The 22,454-nt window shown below is 39.5% G+C and overlaps 1 protein-coding gene across 1 annotated transcript in view; it reads right to left on the bottom strand.

Moving 5' to 3' along the window:
- mtor (mechanistic target of rapamycin kinase) overlaps positions 1–22,454 on the bottom strand; it is a 479,149-nt gene that overhangs the window by 374,761 nt on the left and 81,934 nt on the right. The window contains exons 8-11 of the mRNA XM_079827620.1: positions 10,046–10,154; positions 9,649–9,832; positions 8,874–9,002; positions 8,388–8,632 (exon numbers count right to left, since the gene is read on the bottom strand). Coding sequence (XP_079683746.1) covers positions 8,388–8,632; positions 8,874–9,002; positions 9,649–9,832; positions 10,046–10,154 — 667 coding nt within the window. The remainder of the gene's footprint in view (positions 1–8,387; positions 8,633–8,873; positions 9,003–9,648; positions 9,833–10,045; positions 10,155–22,454) is intronic.

Genomic DNA, 22,454 nt, shown 5'->3' with positions numbered 1-22,454 from the left:
TTTAAAACATTAATTTCAATCCAATATGCCCCGTAATTATTTATGTGGTAAATATAAATTTAAAAATAAATTTCAAGTGAGTAATATCAAATTATTTCAACTCAAAACAACATTTTGTGTCCAATTATTTCCCAGACGTAGTTTTGGCTACAAAACAGTGTGTGATGGTCACGAAGACGAATCTGCAGATTTGACTTTTTAAAAGCCAAAATATGACAAATTTAGATTTGTTCCTTTTAGAAGGCTGAAAAATCTCCAGAGCGCTTTCACTGCCTTCCGCCATTTCTTCTCGTTCAAAAAACAACGTTGTGCGTTGCACCAGACTGATGCTGGCAGGACAGGATTTTGGACACTATTGGATGCAGAGGTGGGTAGTAACGAATTACATTTACTTCGTTACATTTACTTGAGTAAATTTTTTGGGTAACTTGTACTTTTAGAGTAGATTTAAAGATGGGTACTTTTACTCTTACTCAAGTAAATTTCTTGTGAAAAAACTGTACTTTTACTTAGTTACATTCGGTGGCGTTCCTCCGTTACCGTCAAATGGTAATAATTATATTATATATTTTAAAATAAGTTCATATGACTTTCGCAAGTCTCGCGAAACGTTGGAGAGGCTGCTTCGCGAGAGGTTGCTACGCATCACCCGCTTATAATTAGCGCGCGTTTAGTCGGAAGATGATGGCCGGAGCAGAGGAAGATGTGTGTGAGCTACGGGAGGCAGATTGCCCGTGGCCTCAAGTTCAGTCTATGTTTTCACTCCAAGATGTCAAAAAGAATAGTTTCATAATGCGATGCATGTTGTGTGCACCAAAACGAACTGACATCTCTCAGCATACAAGAATTCTACCCTGAAAAGAACATGTAGCGGTAAGTGTCACAATAATGCCTATATTTGAACACTATTAACGGTCATTTGGTAACTATGGGAAATTTTCCCTTATTATAATACTATTTAACACTGTCCGAGTGTTTTCCTCATATGCGCTCTTGAGCAAGCAATGACAAATCGTTTGAATCCTCCAAACAACACACGTCCACGAACAAACGTTCACATCTTCACATTTACATTTCCTTTTCTTCACAAAATGAAACAAATTGAATAGCCTAATGTGACGTCTTGCATTTATACACAAATCCGGACAGACACCTGTCTGAAGTGTAGAAAATACATACAAATAAAAACGGTATTGTATTTTATTCCTACCTAAAGAATAGCCTATTATATATACTTATAAAAATATAAGAACAAAGTATGTTTTAAGAAGAGCTCTAATTAGCCCAGCACACCATTAATTTACACTGTTTAACCATTAAATCACACACACTAATATATATATATATATATATATGGTTCATTAGCTTACATTAGTTAACATGAACTAATATTGAACTGCACTTATAAAGCACTTATTTATCTTTATGTTAATTTAAACATTTACTAATGCATTATTCAAATATTGTTAACATTAGTCAATGCACTGTGAACTAACATGAATAAACCATGAACAGCTGGATTTTTATGAACTAACGTTGACAAAGATTAACTAATGCTGAACAGAGGTGTTGTTCATGGTTAGTTCATGTTAACTAATGCATTAATGTTAACTAACACAACCTTATTGTAAAGTGTTACCGAGAGCTGTGTGAAAGCTCTCCAAGTAGCCTGAAATTCAGGGTTTTCACTTCTTATCAATCAGATCGAAAGTAACTAGTAACTAACTACTTGAGTAGTTTTCTCATCGAATGCTTTTTTACTCTTACTCAAGTAAATATTACGATTGTTACTTTTACTTTTACTTGAGTAAATATTTCCGTAAGTACTTGTACTTTTACTTGAGTACAGATTTTGGCTACTCTACCCACCTCTGATTGGATGAGAACTGAACTGAGATGGACTATGACATCACTGTTTTCTGCTGAACTACTTTATAGATGCAATGAACTAATTTAAGAATTGATGATATTTACAACGGAACTGAATCAACACTTTACTGACTTCAGCTGAACAATGACACTATTTTCTTTAAGAGCAAAATGAAGCACAGCCAATGTGATATCTGTTTGCATCATTTAATCTTTTTTATGTTATCACTGTAAAGCTGCTGTATTGTATAAAATGCTTAGGGATGAAACGGTATGGAAACTTCACATCACGATTATAGTGTCCCAAATTATCACGGTTATCAATATTATCACGGTTTTGTTCAAATGAAAAGATAACGTTCAAAAAGAACAGATGCACACACTTAAAACATTTCAACAAGTTAACAACAAATAACTAAAAGCAGCTCTATGCACTTTTTTAAGCTAAATTCTATTCAGTGGGATTTCCTTCCTTTTAATGGCCGTCGTCAATAGCAACGCATAACGCATAAATAATAAAAATTTTGTGTAAATATAATCTCTAATATTATCTCTGTAAATATATTTCTCAAGCAATATTCTCATCAGTGTTCAGCAATGATGCATTTAAATCAGCATATTTTGTGTAAGAGCCCACAGTATCCTGGTGAAATAATGCATATCCATATTTCCATATGATTTGACAGTTTATTTTATTAAAGAGCAACTATCATGGAATTTTGAAATTTACCTTTCATGTAGTGTGTAACATAGATCTAAGTGAACAAAAACATCCTGTGATAGCTTGAAATATGACAGTGCACCGTATATATAGTTATTTTCTTTCAAAAGTAAGAGTCGACTCGGAGTCATTTTTAAGAATCGTTAGAAGACCGAAGCTTTTTCTCTGACTAGATGACGTCAACTTGTCAAGTTATTTGAATACGATACGCCCACTTATTGTGCTCCAAGACGCCAGTGAAAACTAGAAAACATCATGGCCACGAGACGCTGTGTTCTGAAGTGCGACTCAAAAGCAAACTTTTTTCATCTGCCCAAAGATGAGCATTTGAAGACTAAGTGGCTTGAAGACAAACCATACATCGTCGCGATTGAGTGTTTATTAGTCGTCAAATGTATGTTTCGCGATCTCAGGAAGCTTTTATTATGGACTTTTATTATGGCACATGGTATCTTCTTCGTCTGTCTGTACCATATATGGATTACATGTGCACAGAGCGCCCTCCGGCTGCCAGTATGAATTGAAAACAACACATAAGAGACTCAATCGCTCATGATTAGGCTAAATCTGCCCATTTTGAGGAAGTATTGAATAAAAAAATACTCCTCTGTTTAGAAATTTGACACAGACATATGAGAATCTATCAATATGTCTCCTCATCTGCACACTTTTGAACTAAAAGCCCTGAGGGATGTTGATTTGTTGCGAGTCTTCGTGAGGAGAATAGAGGAGTTTTTTTTATGAATGAGATCAGCTGAGGCTCATATTAAAATCAAACAGTACCGACGCGGTTTTCATATTCATAACTCCTGACACATATTAACAAATTACTGTCACTATAAGACTTTGATGGGCGTTCCGTTTCCGAAAATATCTGCACAGACTATACCAATCACAACTGACTGGGTCATCGGACCAATCACCGCAGATTAGCGTCACGTAAAGGCGGGGTTTTGAAAAGTGAATCACTAAAGGAATCATTTGAGAATCGCTGTCAAAACAGGTAAAAATAAATGCATATTATAAGAAAACTAAAGTCTTTTTTGTCATTGCATGCATGCAAAACTGTTGTTGGGGACTTCTAAAACAATATTTGGAACATTTTAAATGCCATGATAGGTGCTCTTTAAATATAAAAATGTGTGCATCATACCTGACACCTAGATGAACACTTTACAGTCAGTTTTATGACTGTGATTCTCTTCAAATACAAGTGGAGTTTGAAACGTGTATAACGTTACCAATGTTGTATGTAACTTTGGAGATGGTCCCTAAATTCGCCTGCGTTATGCCAGTCATATCAGATGCGCTGTGGTTCTGCGGTGTTTGTTTGAAACTATTTTCGCTGCTGAAATAGAACAGAAACAGTCAACCACGGTATGATAAGTGAATCTCCTGCGTACATCGCACGTTTATCTCTGCTTTGAGTGCGATAAGTGAGAGTGAGAGCAGCGCGCGCTCTGAACAAAACTCTGGCTAATCTGAACGCCTCTGATTATGAGACATTGCATTCATAAACTCAAAACACGTGTAAGTGGTTATAATGCGCAACGCGATTATAACAGATGGCTTTTGAGAAGACTATAATAAGTTAAACCGCCAAAGTGGCTGGTGTGCAGCCGAAATAACATTACACCCGCAAATAGCGGTTGTTAATGTCAAGCCCTGATTATTATCCCTTAATATCACCCTAGTCTTGTCTGAATTTGTTCGTTTGCTTCACGTTATAATTTCCCAGACGTAGTTTTGGTATTGAGGTCAAAGTCCACTTGCCTTACGTTCGTAGTTTTGAAGTGTTCCCCCTATTACAGTGACTTTCTTCTGGCATGTTCTGCAGACAGGGTGACCATCTTCGATTAAGTTTCCCTCAGGACTTTTGTAAAAGCCAAAATATGACCACGCCTCAGATTTGGTCCTTTTAGAAGTCTGAAAAATCTCCCGGGGCTGTCACTGCCTTCTGCCATTTCTTCTCATTCAGAAAACAGCGGTGCGCTGCGCCTGCACCAGACTGACGCTGACTCGACAGGATTTACCGGCAGTTTTCAAAATCGTGATAATCACACGCGGTTTTAATGATAATTCAATTGTAAACGATATTACTAACCGTCAATAAAATTTTGTTGTGGTTTATCGTGAAACCGGTAATCGTTTCATTTTTAAAAATGCTATATAAATAAAGTTGACTTGACTTTAGTAGGTGATACTAGAAACTTCCAGGCTGGTGTGTTGAAATGTTGTAGCAAAACTTTGCAGGACATTAGCCAGCAGAAAGAGGATTGCACATCTTGGTCCTTGACCAATAGGTACATTATAGTGTGCCCTGACAACGTCAGGGCACACACCCTCCTCCATCTGCACCAAAAACAACTGATACCAGCTCTCAGTGACGTGTTCTGGGTCCTCGCAAAGTCACCAGCAATCTTATCAAATGTTTACAAAACATGCGTGAGCCCAGTGTGTCTCTATCTTTCTCTATTTCTGTTCTGTTACGTGATAGAAAGTCCAAGGCTTTCTCAGGCCGTATGGCAAACCCATCTAATCTGCTGCCTGTTAATTGTCAAACTAAGATTACTATGGGGGAAAAAATTAAAATTAATACTGTTAAGTTAGCACTCTTAAACATCCGTTCACTTAAAAACAAATCATTTCTAGTCAACGACTTAATATCCACAAACAACCTAGATTTTTTGCTTCTAAATGAAACGTGGCTAGAAGACAGCTGCAGTGCAACAGTCCTCAATGAAACAGCCCCTCCTAACTTTACTTTTATGAGTGTCTGCAGACCAGTCAGAAGGGGGGGGGGGGGGGGGGGGGGTCGCAGCTCTATTTAAAGATGTTTATCAATGTAAGCAAGTATCATTTGGTGACTATTTGTCTCTAGAATATCTGGGCATTGTGCTAAAAGGTGCACCACGCATCCTGCTTATCATTATTTATAGGCCTCCGAAATATTCTCCGGCCTTTATTGATGACTTTACAGAGCTGTTATCAGCAATCTCATCTGAGTATGACTGTTTTGCTATTGCTGGGGATTTTAACATTCACATTGACAATGCTGAATCCAGTACAACAAAAGATCTCATGACTGTTCTTAACACTTTTGATTTGACACAACATGTTCACGGACCCACACATGATCGTGGACACACTTTAGATTTACTTATCAGTAAGGGTCTAAATATTTCATCAATAGTTATTAAGGATGTGGCACTGTCTGATCATTTCTGTATTTTCTTTGATATATCAATCTCTCCTGCCATTGAAACTAGATCTGTCTCTGTCAAAAAGAGATGCTTAAATGAGAACACTAGTGTGCTGTTTATGAAGGCTATATCTCTAACACCAAGCATATCTGCAGACTCTGTTGATTTTCTCCTTGACTCTTTTAACTCAAAAATTAAGGGTGTAATTGATGATATTGCTCCTGTAAAAGCCAGGAAAAAGAGTGGCAAAAAAAAAGCACCCTGGAGAAACTCAACAGCGGTGCAATTAATGAAAAGACAATGCAGGAAATCGGAATGCATGTGGCGAAAGACAAAACTTGTAGTCCATTATAAGATCTATAAAGACAGTCTTCGTGCTTTCAATGTGGAACTAGGCAAAGCTAGACAGACCTTCTTTTCAAATATTATAAACAGAAACATAAACAACACACGCACTCTTTTTGCTACTGTAGAGAGACTAACAAACCCCCCGAGTCACATTCCCAGTGAAATGCTCTCAGACAGCAAATGCAGTGAGTTTGCCTCCTTCTTCTCCGAGAAAATCATTAATATCAGAAATGCGATCAGCACATCCTTGAGTTTCTCTGGGGTGAATCAGATCAGACCACAGCCTCAGAAAGTTACTATGACTGATTTCGAAGCAATTGATGGTAAAATTTTAGAAGAAACAGTACAGCACCTTAAAACATCAACCTGCGCCCTTGACACACTCCCCACTTCTTTTTTCAAAAGTGTGTTTAACTGTTTAGAAGCAGATCTCCTAGAAGTGGTAAACGCCTCACTTCTTTCTGGGACTTTTCCAAATTCCCTAAAAACCACAGTAGTAAAGCCTCTCCTGAAAAAGAGAAATCTGGATAACTCCATATTGAGCAACTACAGACCAATCTCAAATCTCCCCTTCATAGGCAAGATCATTGAAAAAGTTGTTTTCAGTCAGCTGAACAAATTCTTGAACTCAAACGGATACTTTGACAATTTTCAATCTGGTTTCCGACCGCATCACAGCACAGAGACGGCCCTCATTAAGATAATAAATGATATTCGCCTCAATACAGATACAGGCAAAACATCAATTCTGGTACTACTGGACCTCAGTGCTGCATTCGACACTGTTGACCACAACATACTTCTTGACAGGCTAGAAAATTGGGTTGGGCTTTCTGGAATGGTCCTCAAATGGTTCAGGTCATACTTAGAAGGGAGAGGTTATTATGTGAGTATAGGTGACCATAAGTCTGAGTGGACATCCATGACATGCGGAGTCCCACAAGGGTCAATTCTTGCACCACTACTATTCAACCTGTATATGCTGCCACTGAGCCAAATAATGAAAAATAACAAAATGGCTTACCACAGCTATGCTGACGACACCCAGATCTACTTAGCCCTATCACCTAATGACTACAGCCCCATTGACTCTCTATGTAAATGCATTGATGAAGTTAACAGTTGGATGTGCCAAAACTTTCTTCAGTTAAACAAAGACAAAACTGAAATTACTACATTTGGAAACAAAGATGAAATTCTCAAGGTGAATGCATATCTTGAGGCTAAAGGCCTGAAATCAAAAAATCAAGTCAGGAATCTTGGTGTGATTTTGGAGTCAGACCTGAGTTTCAATAGTCATGTCAAAGCAATAACTAAATCCGCTTACTATCATCTCAAAAACATATCAAGAATTAGATGCTTTGTTTCCAGGCAAGACTTAGAGAAACTCGTTCATGCTTTTATTACCAGTAGGGTGGACTATTGTAATGGTCTCCTCACCGGCCTTCCCAAAAAGACCATTAGACAGCTGCAGCTCATACAGAACGCTGCTGCCAGGATCCTGAGCAGAACCAGAAAATATGACCATATCACACCAGTCCTCAGATCTTTACACTGGCTTCCAGTTACATTTAGGATCGATTTTAAAGTGCTATTACTTGTATATAAATCACTCAATGACCTAGGACCTCAATACATTGCAGATATGCTGATTAAATACAAACCCAACAGATCACTCAGATCATCAGGATCAAGTCAATTAGAAATACCAAGGGTTCACTCAAAGCAAGGAGAGTCTGCTTTTAGCTATTATGCCAGCCGTAGCTGGAACCAGCTTCCTGATCAGATCAGATGTGCTCAAACAGTAGCCACTTTCAAATCCAGACTCAAAACACATTTGTTCAGCAGTGCATTTACAGAATGAGCACTGTGCCACTGTACGTGCTTTGTCCGAACTGCTTGCATTTTAATTTATATGCTTAAATTTAACCCTGTTCTTATTTTTATTCTTAATTATACTCTTTATTTTTATCTTTCAATGTTTTCTTTATTTTTTATTTCTTTTAATTCCTATTATAACTGTAATATTTTTATTTCATTTCTGTGTAAAGCACTTTGAATTGCCACTGTGTATGAAATGTGCTATACAAATAAACTTGCCTTGCCTTGCCTTGCCTATTAATGAAAGTACATAAATAATAGTAGCTCTTAGCAAACAAATATTTAAAAACCTAGTAGAATTAATTAATAAATAAACTGACAAGAAAATGGAATTTTAACCGTCATCATCTAAAGTGTATTGGTACCTTCAAATTCAAAGCTGCCGAGAGTACGCAGTGCCAGGGTGATGCTGCCCACATCGCTAGCCTCAGGGATGTTGGTCAGGCTGGGTGATGCCAACTGGTATGCCAGGCCCTTGGGCATACCTGGGTGACGCAGAGGCTTGTGCATGAGCACAAGTGAAAGCATCTTTAGCAGACCATCCTGAATGTCCTTCTTTAGCTGTGGGATCTGCCTGCTCAGGTCGTACAGCACTGCGGTGAGAGCAGGACTAACCGAAGAGAAGGAGCAGATGAGTCAGACAGATGACAGAGGAACTGATGTCTGAATCTTCTAGCATGTACAATACAAGCAAAAGGTTTGTGCACAGTCAACTGCATTTAAGTTTAGTAGTTATTTTATTGTCATTAGTTATTATTAGTTAATAATTTGATTAGTTAATAATAACTAACAATAACTAAGAAAAACTGAGAATAAAACACTAACTCAAAGTAGTTTGACTGTTACAGTACCTGAGACCAACAGTTAACATGGGCTCTAGAAGTTCTTTGACATCCTGTTGGATGCTAGGCCCCATAGCTCTGGACAGCATACTTATACAAGTGAATACAGTAGCATCCACCTGCATAGTCTTCTGTCTCCTAAAAGAGTACAACACAGGAGAGGGGGAGAAAAAGAAAATCAAATTCATAACATTAAGTTTTCATGCTTAGTGAAACAGTAACAACACTTGGAGAGTTTTAAAATCTGATTGTGTATGCCACACTTAAAGTCATGAATTAACATATGAGCTCAATTTTATAATGAACTCTGATCGTGTTGCCTGGCACAAATAAACATTGGACAGCATACTCACTAACTTATTAGTACAAGTTGTACTATTAGAAGTTAAAAGTTAGACAAAATTAAATATCAGATTTTCTACTAAAATGTAGTCTTTTTCTCCCAGGGAACTAAAAAAATAATCTCTAGAATGAGAACCATATATACACACACACACGCCAAACATAGCAAATAATGATAGGACATTAGCAAATAAAAAGAAGCCAAGTTGTACTAACAGTTGCATTTAAACATGATGGTGGCTTCATTACTTTTGTCTATGAACAAACTTAGAAGTGAAAATACATTAACACAAGAAAGAAACTTGAACAGCCAATTGCACAGGATCAACTGAGGTTATTATAAAAAATTCAATAATTTAACAAGGATAATAATGTTGCCATAGTCTGTGGTTCATCTGCTTAAAAATCACTGTATGCCCACTGGATGGTTTCTGGTTCTTACTTGTGTGCAAAGTCTTTAGGTGGCAGTGCGGCTTTGATAATCTCCAGGATCTTGGTGAGGTAAGGCTGAATTTCGGCCCTTACAGCCACCACCAGCAGACCCAATGCTTGAAACGCTGCCGTCCGTTCCTTTTCTTTTTTCAGGCAGCCCAGCAGGTGCCCCATAGTGTCCTGTAAATACTGATCTGAGGGTAGAAGAAAAACAAAACTGAAAAAAAAGTCAATCAAAAAAAGTGCAGCTAAACTAAATTATTGTAATATGCACAGCGGCACCACAATGGATTTTACAATTTAAGCTTTGATTAAAACAGTGTCACTAAATTAGAAAGACAAAACTGAAAATCTGAAACTGAAATCAAAAATCAGTTTTGGAAGACGATCACAAGTAGGTGGGTTACCAGTGAAAGTGTGTGGCTGAAAGGCAGCGAGTCGAGGCAGAAGGTTTAGGATAGTCATCTGGATTAATGGATTCTTACTGGTCCTGTATTTCAGCACCCAACGGCACACCTGATTAAAACAGCAGAGCCATGTCATAACATTTTTTAATTCATAATACTTTTTCAATCATAATACTATTCAGAAACATAATTGCAAACATTCTTTTTTTAATTGTTTTTGAATTTGACCAACAAAAAAAAATAATAATAATATTATTCAGAAGAATCTTTGAATACATGCCAATTTCCAAGTGAGTTGGACAATCACCCTAAGATGGTTTTGAAAAAGTATGTTTTTCTGAAAATTCAGGAAATCTATATGACCATTTGATTTGAGTGTATTGACTCTAGCCCATACATTTCTGCTTTTTTTTGCACACATGTAAGTTTGCTTATTATAGCGCCATCTAGACTCTTTACAGATTTTTTTTATTTTTTATTTATAGTCTCTTGATATCTACGGTCACTTAAATTCAAGATTCAAGAGTTTTATTTGTCACATACACAGTTATATACACAATATACAACTGGCAGTGAAATGTAAACAGGTCCGCTCCATGGACAGTGCAAATAACAGTTACAAGAAATTAAATAGAAATAGAATAAAATTAGAATAAAAAGTATTAACATAAGTAGAATTATAAATAAATCAAGTAAAAGATAAAAATAGGAAATAAGATAAAAATAAAAATATAAAAAATATGTGGATGTATGCAGTTGTTGTATGAAGTGCATAAAAAAGGCTCTTTCTATAATTGAGGTACATTTCACATAAACAGAAAAAGTACAAAAACAAAATGCTTTTTTAAAATTACTAATGGTCTCAGTTTATACATTTGATCAGTGTAGCATCTGCTAGTTGCCAAGTTTAATAATTAAACACCATTTTGATGTTACAATGGAAAGGATGTTTACCCTGGTGAATGTGTAAACTAATGTTATGGACAAATTAAAGTAACATGTATTCAAGGGTTCTTTACTATGTTCTGCCATATGTACAGTGATTGTTTTAAAACAATTTTAAGAATTTTATTTTTCACAGATGTCCATGTGATATTCTCTATGGTAACTAAAGACAGAACATTTGATATCTGCCTAAAAGTTAATGTTTGTAATTTATTATTAAATAAATAAATAGTTCACAAGAAACATAGTTGACTGGAGACATTGTTAACAACTGCATACATTGTTAGCTCAAGCACACATACACTCAGTCTCAACTGACACATAGAAGGTTAAAAAAAAAATTAATATTGAATTATTTAACTCAATTATCATTTGTGGACACAGTAGGGTCATGACAACCATATCCAAGAATTGGCAAATTAAGCACCTTTTCCCCCATCAGGTCAAAAGGTTCTAAGAACAGTAAGGATCGGTTCCAGTTGTGTTTCCACTTGAGCTTGGTATGGCACGGCATGATTACAAACTGTTCTCGCCCGGAATTCTCAACCGTGCTGGTAGAATACGTGTAGTGATGTCGCAACTCACAATTGGTCACTTGTCTGTTGCCAGGCTACCAATTAATCTGTAGCTGGCTAAGCGTGCTATTTGAGTGACAAACACAAATAAAAATGTATAATAAATTTAAAATAAATATTTGATCATCTTCCATAACGCGGTCACTATTTACATCTCATAATCTGTAAACTCTTGCGTTACCAAGGCTATGACCAGTGGTGGGCTGTATGGGCCATCAGGGCCTTCTCTGCTGGCCCTGTCAAAATCAAAAATATATATATTTTTCATAATTCAATGAATGTGTCTGAACGTATCTAAATTCAATTACTTTCTATTTCAGTACGTTACAATTATATTTCCAGAAAGAATGTGGTTATTTTTTGTGAGGCTGAGCTGTATTTTCATCATCTAAACGCATCACAGCTCTGTGGACCAGCACTAGTAGAATAGCTAGCCTTCCGTTGAAGCTGCCATTTTCCATTGGATCATAACTTTGACTGAAGTGTGTCATCAGCCAATCAGATTTTGATGTGTATTGATAGAACGTCCCAGAGGCCCAGCGATGTGTCGGCGCTACCCCCCGCTGAGGTCATCTGCCGTTTGAACTTTTCGCGGATTGTGAGCGATCTATGTTAAATGAGCTATGGCCGCTGCGGATGACGGACTGCGCAAGCTTTGTGTGCAAGCCGGTAACGTTAGCTGACAAGCTGTGTTTATCTGTGTCTCTTTTGATGTTCTTGATGTTCTGTGTTTTTATTTGTTTGTTTATGAGTATGAGTTGTGTCAGTGTGTTGATTTTGATTAATTTCACCAGTTGCCTTAACGGTGACACATAAGTGCAGTGGTATCAATAAAAAGTTAAATTGCCTTTTTGTCTCGCGTGTCCTTTTATGTTGGTTGATTTTGATTAATTTCACCAGTTGCCTAAACGGTGACACGTGAGTGCAGTGGTATCAATAAATAGTTAAATTGCCTTTTTGTCTCACGTGTCCTTTTATGTTGCTTGCGACCTTCCCAAAGAGCACTTTGAAAGCGGGGTTCGTAACAGTAGAGCATACAGTGCATGATTTGATTGTGTGTGTGTGTGTGTGTGTGTGTGTGTGTGTGTGTGTGTGTGTGTGTGTGTGTGTGTGTGTGTGTGTGTGTGTGTGTGTGTGTGTGTGTGTGTGTGTGTGTGTGTGTGTGTGTGTGTGTGTGTGTGTGTGTGTGTGTGTGTGTGTGTGTGTGTGTGTGTGTGTGGTTATGGCAGCGGCGTGGGGTGTGTTGATCCATAGTGAAGGCCTTGACTGAAACCCCACGGTACGCCACTGGCAATAACTGATGCATTTGCATTGTATTCCAAAGAGCAGCCGTTATCAGCCTCTCAGTGGAAAATTAAACAATAGGTTACTGTTAGTAACCCCGGCTCTCTGAAACATCAATCCACCTATGGGGCATCCATAGCTGACCGCTGCAGAAGCATTCAATTGCATCAAGTCTGGCTTCACAGACAGGAGCACGTGCCCAATGCCAGATAAGGGACAACCCCTTAACAAGGTGCATAATGCACAAGCTACCTTTCCTCAGTGAGCATAATCGCTTCTTGTGCAGCAAGTGGGGAAGCTTGGTGGATCTCTCCACTCAATGTTTCAGGGAACCGGGGTTATGAACAGTAACCTATTGTTCTCCTTCATCATCTCGTGTTCGAGATCCACCTGTTATACTTAAAGAAGACAAACTTCAGTGGTTTAACGATCACCTGTATATTGTGCATTGGTGCTCGGGGAACAACAACAACAACAACTGCACTTCCGGGGACTTCATAATAAGAGTTCCCTTTTCCTTTTGGTAATCGGTCATGTGCAATCTTAAACTATATTCAGCACAGAGGTATACATGTGCATGAACACATTTCTTATGTCTTAAACTTAAACTCCCTCTCTCTTAAAAACAACAACAAAAAACATACTGAACAATTACATCCTTGAACAAGGATACAACCTAGCACATTTCAACACGCGCTGGAGTACAACTCAAAGACAGACTTTGTTTTAACAAAGTTTCCTTAGTCCTTAAATCAGTGCCTTCAGTAACTGACAAGCTGATGTCCCCTTTTTGGTAAGGCAGTCTGCAAGTTGTTCTTTTGTATTGTACCACAGTACTCGCTCAACTCTCTGTGTTTGGACAAGTTCATTGATACTAGTTAATTCCAGGCGTAGTCTTGTCTCAGAAACTGACTTTGTGGACTTTAGTGCATCAGCCAGTGAAGATTGTCTGTGACACAGATTATTGGTGGAGCATGTTCAGCATCACCAGTTGTTAGTTCTGAGAACAGTGTGGACAGAAAAATAGTATTGTCAATTCCATCAGACATTGCCAATGTTTCACCAGCAAGAGTGCTCCGCACAATCCTCTTGACTCTCTTTGATTGCCAAGAAAGGGGTGAGAATTTTCCATTTTCTCCCATTAGAAGAATCAGGTGCCCACCTTGGGTACCTCCATCTGAAAGATTTCCAAATGAGGCATCGTTGAACACAATCAGCTTAAGAGCACTGTCTCTGCCCAAGTGTTGGAAGTTTAGAATTACCTTCTTGGACTTGAGTTAGCACACTATCCTGTTTGCTTCATGGATTGTCTGCACAGTTGCATTTTTTATATCTGATGCTAAATTGCTAGTGTCAAATATGACATCTGGGCTGCTCTGTCTTGCCACCCAAAGAATTTGGCCTATTTTAGACCTGAGCTGATCCTTTTCCTCTTCGCAGAGAGGTGAGTCTTGTTCCACGGCTCGTGAAGGATCCATATGTATGGGCTGCATGTGTTGAATGTAGTTTTCCTGGTGTATTTGTACTTTTCTGTCAACAGTCACAAAATCTATTCCCACATAACCGAAGTGATCATGTTCCTCGCGTCCAACTTAGAAAACAGATCTGAGATGTGGTATTACAGTTGTGGAGAAATTTTGTGTGCCCCCCCCATATGAAGTCATCCACATGACAGGCAAGCACACCATTTACAGTGCAGTCGTGATCTAGCCTATAAAAAAACAGCTGGATCAACCTTGGACACTTTTCCTCCTGCTTTCAGCACTATGTCTTTCACTCTGCTGTACCAGTACAATGAGGCATCTGCCAGACCATATACACACTTTTTGAGCTTCCATAATATTCCTTCACAGATAGCCTCAGGGGGAGGCCTGATGTAGATTTCATGTGACAGTCCTATTCCCTGCAGAAATGCAGATTTTATATCCATGGAATGAAGTGTCCACCGTCTTTGACAAATAACTGCCACAAGCAGTCGAAGGGACTCAGAACTACAAAAGGATTCACCCACATGTGCTTCAAACACATCTAACTCTTCAAAACCTCTAGCTGCTGATTGTGCTTTCGGTACTAGTCCAGTTGGTGTTTCCTTGAGAGTGCACACCCATCTGGTGGAGATGCACATTTGTCCATCATCTTGAACTTCCTCAAACACACTGTTATCTCTCCAACTCTTAATCTCTTCTTGTTTAGCTAGGTCAAAGGATAGATCTTTTGTCACCAATACATCCTCACTGACATTAGTGGTATTGACATCAGTAACAGCGGGTTCTATTTGAAGATTTTCTAAACATGATACATCTACTGAATCTTTACTGCCTGCAACATTAGTGGGCCCAATGAACAGAAGATTGTACCAGTTTTTATATTTACCGGTAGCTTTGCCTTCACGCCCTAGTACTCTAGCTGTGTGCGAAGCTCCACTGTCTCGGTCCCTGTATTTTAGGACTTGCCCCGTTTTCAGACGGACATCAGCGCCCTGATCTGTATCACTTTGTGTCCCTATGTCGTCACTTGTGTGTTGTGCTGCTACATTCTGCCCCATAATGGATGCCCGTGTGCTCAATTTGCATCGAACTGTGCTGCATCTCAGTTAAAGTTTCAGTGTTGACAGCATCTCCTGTCTTTGCACATTGTTTGTGTCAATTTCAGCATCATCCTTATTGACATGTTGATCTCCACTGTCTGTATTTACTTTTCTTAGTCTGAGGTAGTGTACCCTAATGCAGGTTCCTCCATGTCTGACAAACACCACTGCACCATCCTGGCCAATGACAACTCCTGGTCCTTTCCACTCTTGACAATCAACTCTCTTGTAGTACACTTTGTCACCCATTTTATATTTCTCATCTGTGTAATGTGTTTACGCAGTGCTCTCCGTATTCTTTCTGAGTATTACGCTTCTGTAAAAGCCTTTCTTGATGCATGTAAAGCAGAGATGTGTTTTGCCACCCACTCACTTTACGTGGTGCCCTCTAAAGCTGAGGGCTTGTCAGTTAATACAGAGGGCAGATTGGGATTCTGTCCAAACACCAACTGATGAGGACTGTAGCCATGTACATTTTGCATGGTGTTCTTTGCCATAAGAGCCCAGTCCAATGCAGTGTTCCAGTCACAGCTGTTACTTGTCTTCACCTTCATCATGATCTCTAAGTGTTTGGTTGTGTCGCTCTGTAAGTCCATTGCTCCATGGGCTACATGCTGCTGTCGTCTTTATTTCTATGTTGAAGTTTTCTGCCATGTCTCGAACCTCATCATTGTTAAATTCTCCCCCATTATCACTAAACAGTTTCTGAGGTGGACCATGTACACTTATCCAGACATGGACAAAGTGTTTCACTATTTCAGAAGATTTCTTCGTGGTCAGAATGCTGCCTGCACTGAACCTTGTGAACTGGTCAATAATGTGGAGACACCACACACCTGATTCAAGTTTGTGTAGATCGACTGAAACCGTTTCATTGTACTGAGATGCTAGTGGTAGGCCAACAGCAGGCTTTGGTTTGGTCTTACTGTATGTTTGACATGTTTCACACTGACTCAATTTTTTCCAGAATGACACTACATTCTGCATCTTTATTCCCTGAGCTAGTAAGAAGTTTCTGCAGTCTGTCAGCAGAAGGATGACCAAATTGTCTGTGAAGCTTCATCAGGATTTTGTGTTTTTCTGCTGAGCTAATTTTTTCTGAGATTGTTAGTATTTCCTCATCACACTGACTTTGTGCATCCTCATTCTTTTATTCCATTGGAGTGACATCTTCAGCAGCTACCAAGACACAGTCATCATTAGCTTGAATGTTTTTCATTTCCTTGTCCATAATGTTTACACAGTAGTGACCAGAGCTTGTGAAGTCAAGTTGTACAGGTTGTCTGAACATCACCGCACTGTCATTCTCCATATCCGGCACTGTCCCTGCTCTTTTCATGGATGCCTTGCTCAAGAGTAGTGGAATCTTTGCTGGAACAACTTCAGTTTCGATATGACACTTTGTTCAATCTTTGCAGGAATTTTCAACTTTCTGCTGGAATAGACCACTTTTCCATCACCAAACTTAAAGAGTCTATGACTGTGTGTTTCTGTCTTCCTCAGGTTTTTTTATCTCGTTTTGGTTTAGTTCAGCGATGTAGCTATTTAGCCATTCCTGTCCACACACAGTCCGTGTGCATGCAGTGACTATTATTGCTGAGCCAAAACACTGTCATAAATATTTCTGCTTCAGTGGGTGACTCTTTTGTATACAGAGTAATATTGCACTCCTCTATATCATCTGTTTTACTATCTTGCGTCAGTTGGACTTGCTCACCTCTGTGTGGACAGTCCTTGGCTCAGTGGAATGTGCTTTGACAAACAGCACATTTTGATCTGCGTCCATACCTGTCCAGAGGGTTAGTGCCAGGCAGTAGTGTCTTTTGCTGAATATTTTGTGACCATGGCTTGCTCCTCTGTCTTCGGTGTTCTGTTACATATGCTGTTTCCTGGTTAATCCCCACTATAGTAGTAGACTTTCCTCCGAAAATCCTCTTCAGTGCTGACTTCATTGACGCAAAAGTCAAATCTGTACATGCTGTCAAAGCTAACTGTCAGTCTTCCACTTCTAAGCACGCAGTGTCCAGCATCGGGAAATAGTGTCCAGCATCTGCTAATACTGCATCGGGAAGCTCTACTTTATATTTACGCATTCCGTGAGTACCGCTGTTCAAAATAGATTATATAGTCTGTCATGGAAACACCGCTATCTTTCATAATCCGGTCAAAACTCGAGTAAGCCTTATACGTTTGGTCCTTTTCTTCTTTGAGAAACAAATCATCGAGATTCACAAGTAAAGTGTCCATGCCAGTGTCCTTATTCAAATTATCTACCGGTATTTCCATCGCCGTTTCTCTCGCTCTTCCCGACAGCGCCAAAGTAACAGCAAGTGCCTGTTTCTTTTTTTCAAGATCCGTAACTCTGGTCCAAATTGTGACTTCATTCTTCCAACTTTCATATGGTTTTCCATCATCAAATGTTGACGGTACTCTGTAGTTGCTAACCATCCTCTGCTACCAATGTTATACTTAAAGAAGACACTTCAGTGGTTTAACGATCACCCGTTTATTGTGCAGTCGTGCTCGGGGAACAACAATAACAACCGCACTTCCGGGGACTTCATAATAAGAGTTCCCTTTTCCTTTTGGTAATCGGTCATGTGCAATCTTTAACTATATTCAGCACAGAGGTATACATGTGCATGAACACATTTTTTATGTCTTAAACTTAACACCACCTATGGGAGATATGGGCAGCTCCCCGGGCAAGAGATGAAAAGCTGGTCGCTTCTCCCGAAAGAGCTGGTCCTGTCTAAGTAAACCCACAAGGCATGTACAGGAAAGAGCATTCAACCTCTGATCTTCCGTGGAGGAGAAAGGAGGTGGGTAAAAGGCAGGACGCTAAATCACCTTGCATGTGAACGCTGGGAAACAGTTTGGCACAAAGGCAGGGTTGGGCCTGAGAAAATCCTTATCTCTGCTGAGAGAGAATTTAGTGCACGTTGAACAGAGAGAGCAAGCAAATCACTGACATGTTTGGCTGACGCCAAGGCCAGTAGTAGAGCGGACTTGAAAGACAGAAGCTTAAGGGAAATATTTCCCAGGGGCTCAAAAGGAAGTTGAGACAAAGCCTCCAGAACCATGGAGAGGTCCCACTCTGGAACCGCTCTAATAGTAACTGAAAGAGAAGGGCGAGTGACTTTCATAAATCTACAAATAAGGGGGTGTTGCCCCAGCGTAGTGCCTCAAACCCAACATGACATGCAGTGATAGCCGCTAAATAGACCTTAATAGTAGAGACCATCTATAGAAGTTCTCACGGAAAACATAAAATATCCAGTCAATTGGCCAATCAGCCGAATAAACAGCCAATCGTCAATGTATGTCAGGATTTTGAACACTGTTATTCTCAGCGGTGCTAAACCCGCCTCCACACACAGACAGACAACGCTCTCTGACAGTGAGAACCCAAAAAGAACTGAATTCATAACATGCCTTGGCAGGCGAAACGAAGAAACTTCCTGTGTGGAGGATAAATGCTTATATGGAAAAAAAGCATCTTTCAGATCGATCGATGTGAACCAATCATTCTGTTTTACTGGACAAGAGAGAACGCCGTGGTTCGAAATTCTGAAATTCTATTTCCTCAATGGATGTTTGTTCAACACTCTGAGATCCAGAATAGGACAAAGAGAACTGTCTTTCTTTGGAATTAGGAAATAACGGGAGTGGAAACCCTGCTTGCAATAATGCAGAGTTGATACTTGCACCGCCCCCTTCTCGAGAAGAGATCTCATCTTTCAGAATGTGAGCGGATCTCTCTTCTGTGTGAGAAAAGATAACTCCACTGAAACGGGGGTTTTCTGGCAAATTGAAGTCTGGGACATTTGGGAGCGGACACAGACGACCAGGCTGTTACATGTGTAGTGATAAACAGGAGTTCCTTTCATCTGCCATGATGAAAAGGACAGGACTCTAAAACCCACACCTCCAAAAGAAGTACCACAATACAGGAAATAGGTGTGTTAGGAGATGAGCCTACAAAGACAATTGCCAGGTACCATTTAAGGAAGGGAAAGATGATGGCTTAGCATGTCATTAGTCACAGACTGATCCCATCACCATTTGCCCATTGTTCACCCCAGTCCTTCAGTCCTGAGACCAAGGTGTGAATGACCACAGACTCAGACTCAACAAACTGGTTTTGCCATGTGGCTTGAAGCCACAAAGGATGGATTTTCTATGAAAAATGGACACACAATGGATCTAACCTTCTTCATATCTATTTAAAGAACTGTATACCTAATGAGTGTTTTTTGTATACATGCAAAATATCCAAACCTACCTATTAAAGGAACACAGTGACTTTTTGGGACTTCAGCTTATTCACCGTATGCCCCAGAGTTAGATAAGTCCATACATACCATTCTCATCTCCGTGCGTGCCATAACTCTGTCTGACGCACCCACCGCTAGCCTAGCTTAGCACAAAGAGTGGAGGTAAACGGCTCCAACTAGCCTACTGCTCAATAAGTGACAAAATAACGGCAACATTTTCCTATTTACATGTTGTGATGTGTATAGTTACATTGTGTACTAAGACTGACAGAAAATGAAAAGTTGTGATTTTCTTGACCAATAAGGCTAGGAACTATTCTCTCATTCCTGCGTAGTAATCAAGGAACTTTGATGCCGTACCATGGGTGCAGCGGCGCAATGATATTACGCAGCGCCTGAAAATAGTCCCCGGCACACTCCCTGTGCAAGCAGGTTGTCACGTTGGTGATGTTGACGGAAGTTAACGCTGTGTAATATCTAGGGCTGGGCGATATAAAAAAATATATCGATATATTTTTAGACGCGATATGGAATTAGACCATATCGCATATATCGATATAGTTCAAATTTGCGCTGCTCCCCGCGCCACCGCCCCTACTCTTCGAGGGGGCAGGCACAGAGGCACTCTTCAACAAACATGGAGGAAGCAACTACGTCTGCAGAGCGCGCGGAGGAATTGGTTAGTAAAAGAAAAAGCAGTGGCTCAGTAATTTGGAGATGGTTCGGATTCAAAGTTTCAGATGAGCAACAACATCACGTTATTTGTAGGGAGTGCAATAAACAAGTTACAGCCAGGGGTGGAAGCACTACAAATCTTTCACCACCTAAAACAGTGGCACAAACTGCAGTACGAAGAGTCTTTGAAACTGCGCGCTGCAGAAGCCACAGCCGCCAGCCATCGACAACCCGAGAAAGCTCCAGCCCCGACACAAAGCTCACTGCAAACTTCATTTTCCCGCAATGTGCCTTATGAAAAGAAAAGTGTCAAGTGGTGTACTATAACTAAAGCGGTGTCCTATCACATTGCTAAAAATATGGTCCCCATTGCAACTGTGGAACAAGTCGGATTCCAAAAGCTACTGAAAACTATGGACCCGAGATAGGAGCTTCCCAGTCGCAACTACTTTGCACGAGAAGCACTGCCACAAATGTACTCTGAAATCAGACAGAGCCTTGCTGACCGGCTCGCTAACGTGACCCATTTTGCGTTGACCAGCGATATGTGGTCGAGCAGGACGTGTGAACCTTACATGAGCGTGACAGTTCACTTCATTCAAGACTGGGAGATGAAAACAGCGTGTCTGCAAACAAGTTATTTCCCCCAGGATCACACCGGTGAGCACATAGCTGAGGCCCTGCAGGACGCAATTGCAAGCTGGAAACTCCAAGAAAAGCATCTGGTTGCTATAACAACCGACAACGGGAGCAACATCGTCAAAGCGGTTGAGCTGAACGAGTGGCTGAGGATGCAGTGCTTCGGTCACAGACTGCACTTGGCTATTGGTGAGTGCAGTGTTGTAAGGAGTATTCAGATATTTTACTTGAAAAACTAACATTTTAATATGTTTTTGATTACTTATTTTCCTTTGCGTGTCTGTCTGCAACTTTGCGTTTTATGCTGCTGTCTTGGCCAGGTGTCCGTTGAAATGCAGTATGTATTGTTAAATAGATTAATAAAACACAAAACTTAAAGTGCTAAATGTAAAATCATTTACAATACAGAATGGTAGATTTCAGAACCATATTTATTAGGTTTCCGTTATTGGATAAGAATTAGTGATGCATTGATGTATTTACCACTTTAATGTTACAGCTGGTAAAGGTGAGGTAATTATGACTTTAAAATGCTGGTTAGCCTGTTGTTATCATCAAGGTAACATATATTTAGCTATTATGATAGACTATAGTTTTTTCTCTGGATTGAAAATAGCAAACTGCAAAGTAACTAGAAACTAATGTTGACACATATGCCTAAACATTGTGGAGTTTTTAGTGGAGTAGAAATATGAAGTAGCATTAAAAAATAGCATAAATATTAAATACTAAGAACAACAACAAGAACGGAACACGAGTAAACGTACATACAGTATAGTCATCATTTATAAATTATATAAAAATAATAATACATAATCACTTACATGATTAAAATTCAGAAAAAAATATAATTTGATATTTATGATTAGTACTGGTGTTGATTAAAAAAACAAACTATGAAACGAGAAAATAATATTAATGTAGAATATTTCTAAAGCTTGATTTTGGATTAGTTGTATGAATGTGTTAAAGTGAAACCAGAGTCAAATTTCTCGCATAAGCACATTTGTTTAATAGTTTTTTATGATTCTGACAGGACATGGCATGAATGACAAGCGTGTCACCCGGGCCATTTCTTTGTGCAAAAGAATTGTAGGCTGTTTTTCGTACAGCTGGAAGAAAAGGAGACATCTTGCTGAAGTCCAGATTCAGCTGGGTCTGCCAAGTCACCAACTCATAACCGAGTCTGCCACACGCTGGGGATCCAGGCAGCAGATGATAGAGAGAGTATTGGAGCAGGAAGGAGCACTGGCCAAAGTCCTGTCTAATGACAAAAAGACCAGGCACCTTGTCCCTACCTGGCAGGACTTAGAGGTCCTAGAAGCAGTCCAAAAGGTCCTGAAACCTCTCCAGGACTTTACTGATGCTTTATCAGGTGAGGAGTACGTCACTCTATCATATGTGAAACCTGTGCTGCACCTTTTTAA

This window comes from Gobio gobio, assembly GCF_949357685.1.
Source record: "Gobio gobio genome assembly, chromosome: 10".
Taxonomy (NCBI): Eukaryota; Metazoa; Chordata; class Actinopteri; order Cypriniformes; family Gobionidae; genus Gobio; species Gobio gobio.
This window is presented reverse-complemented; position numbering and strand designations above follow the sequence as displayed.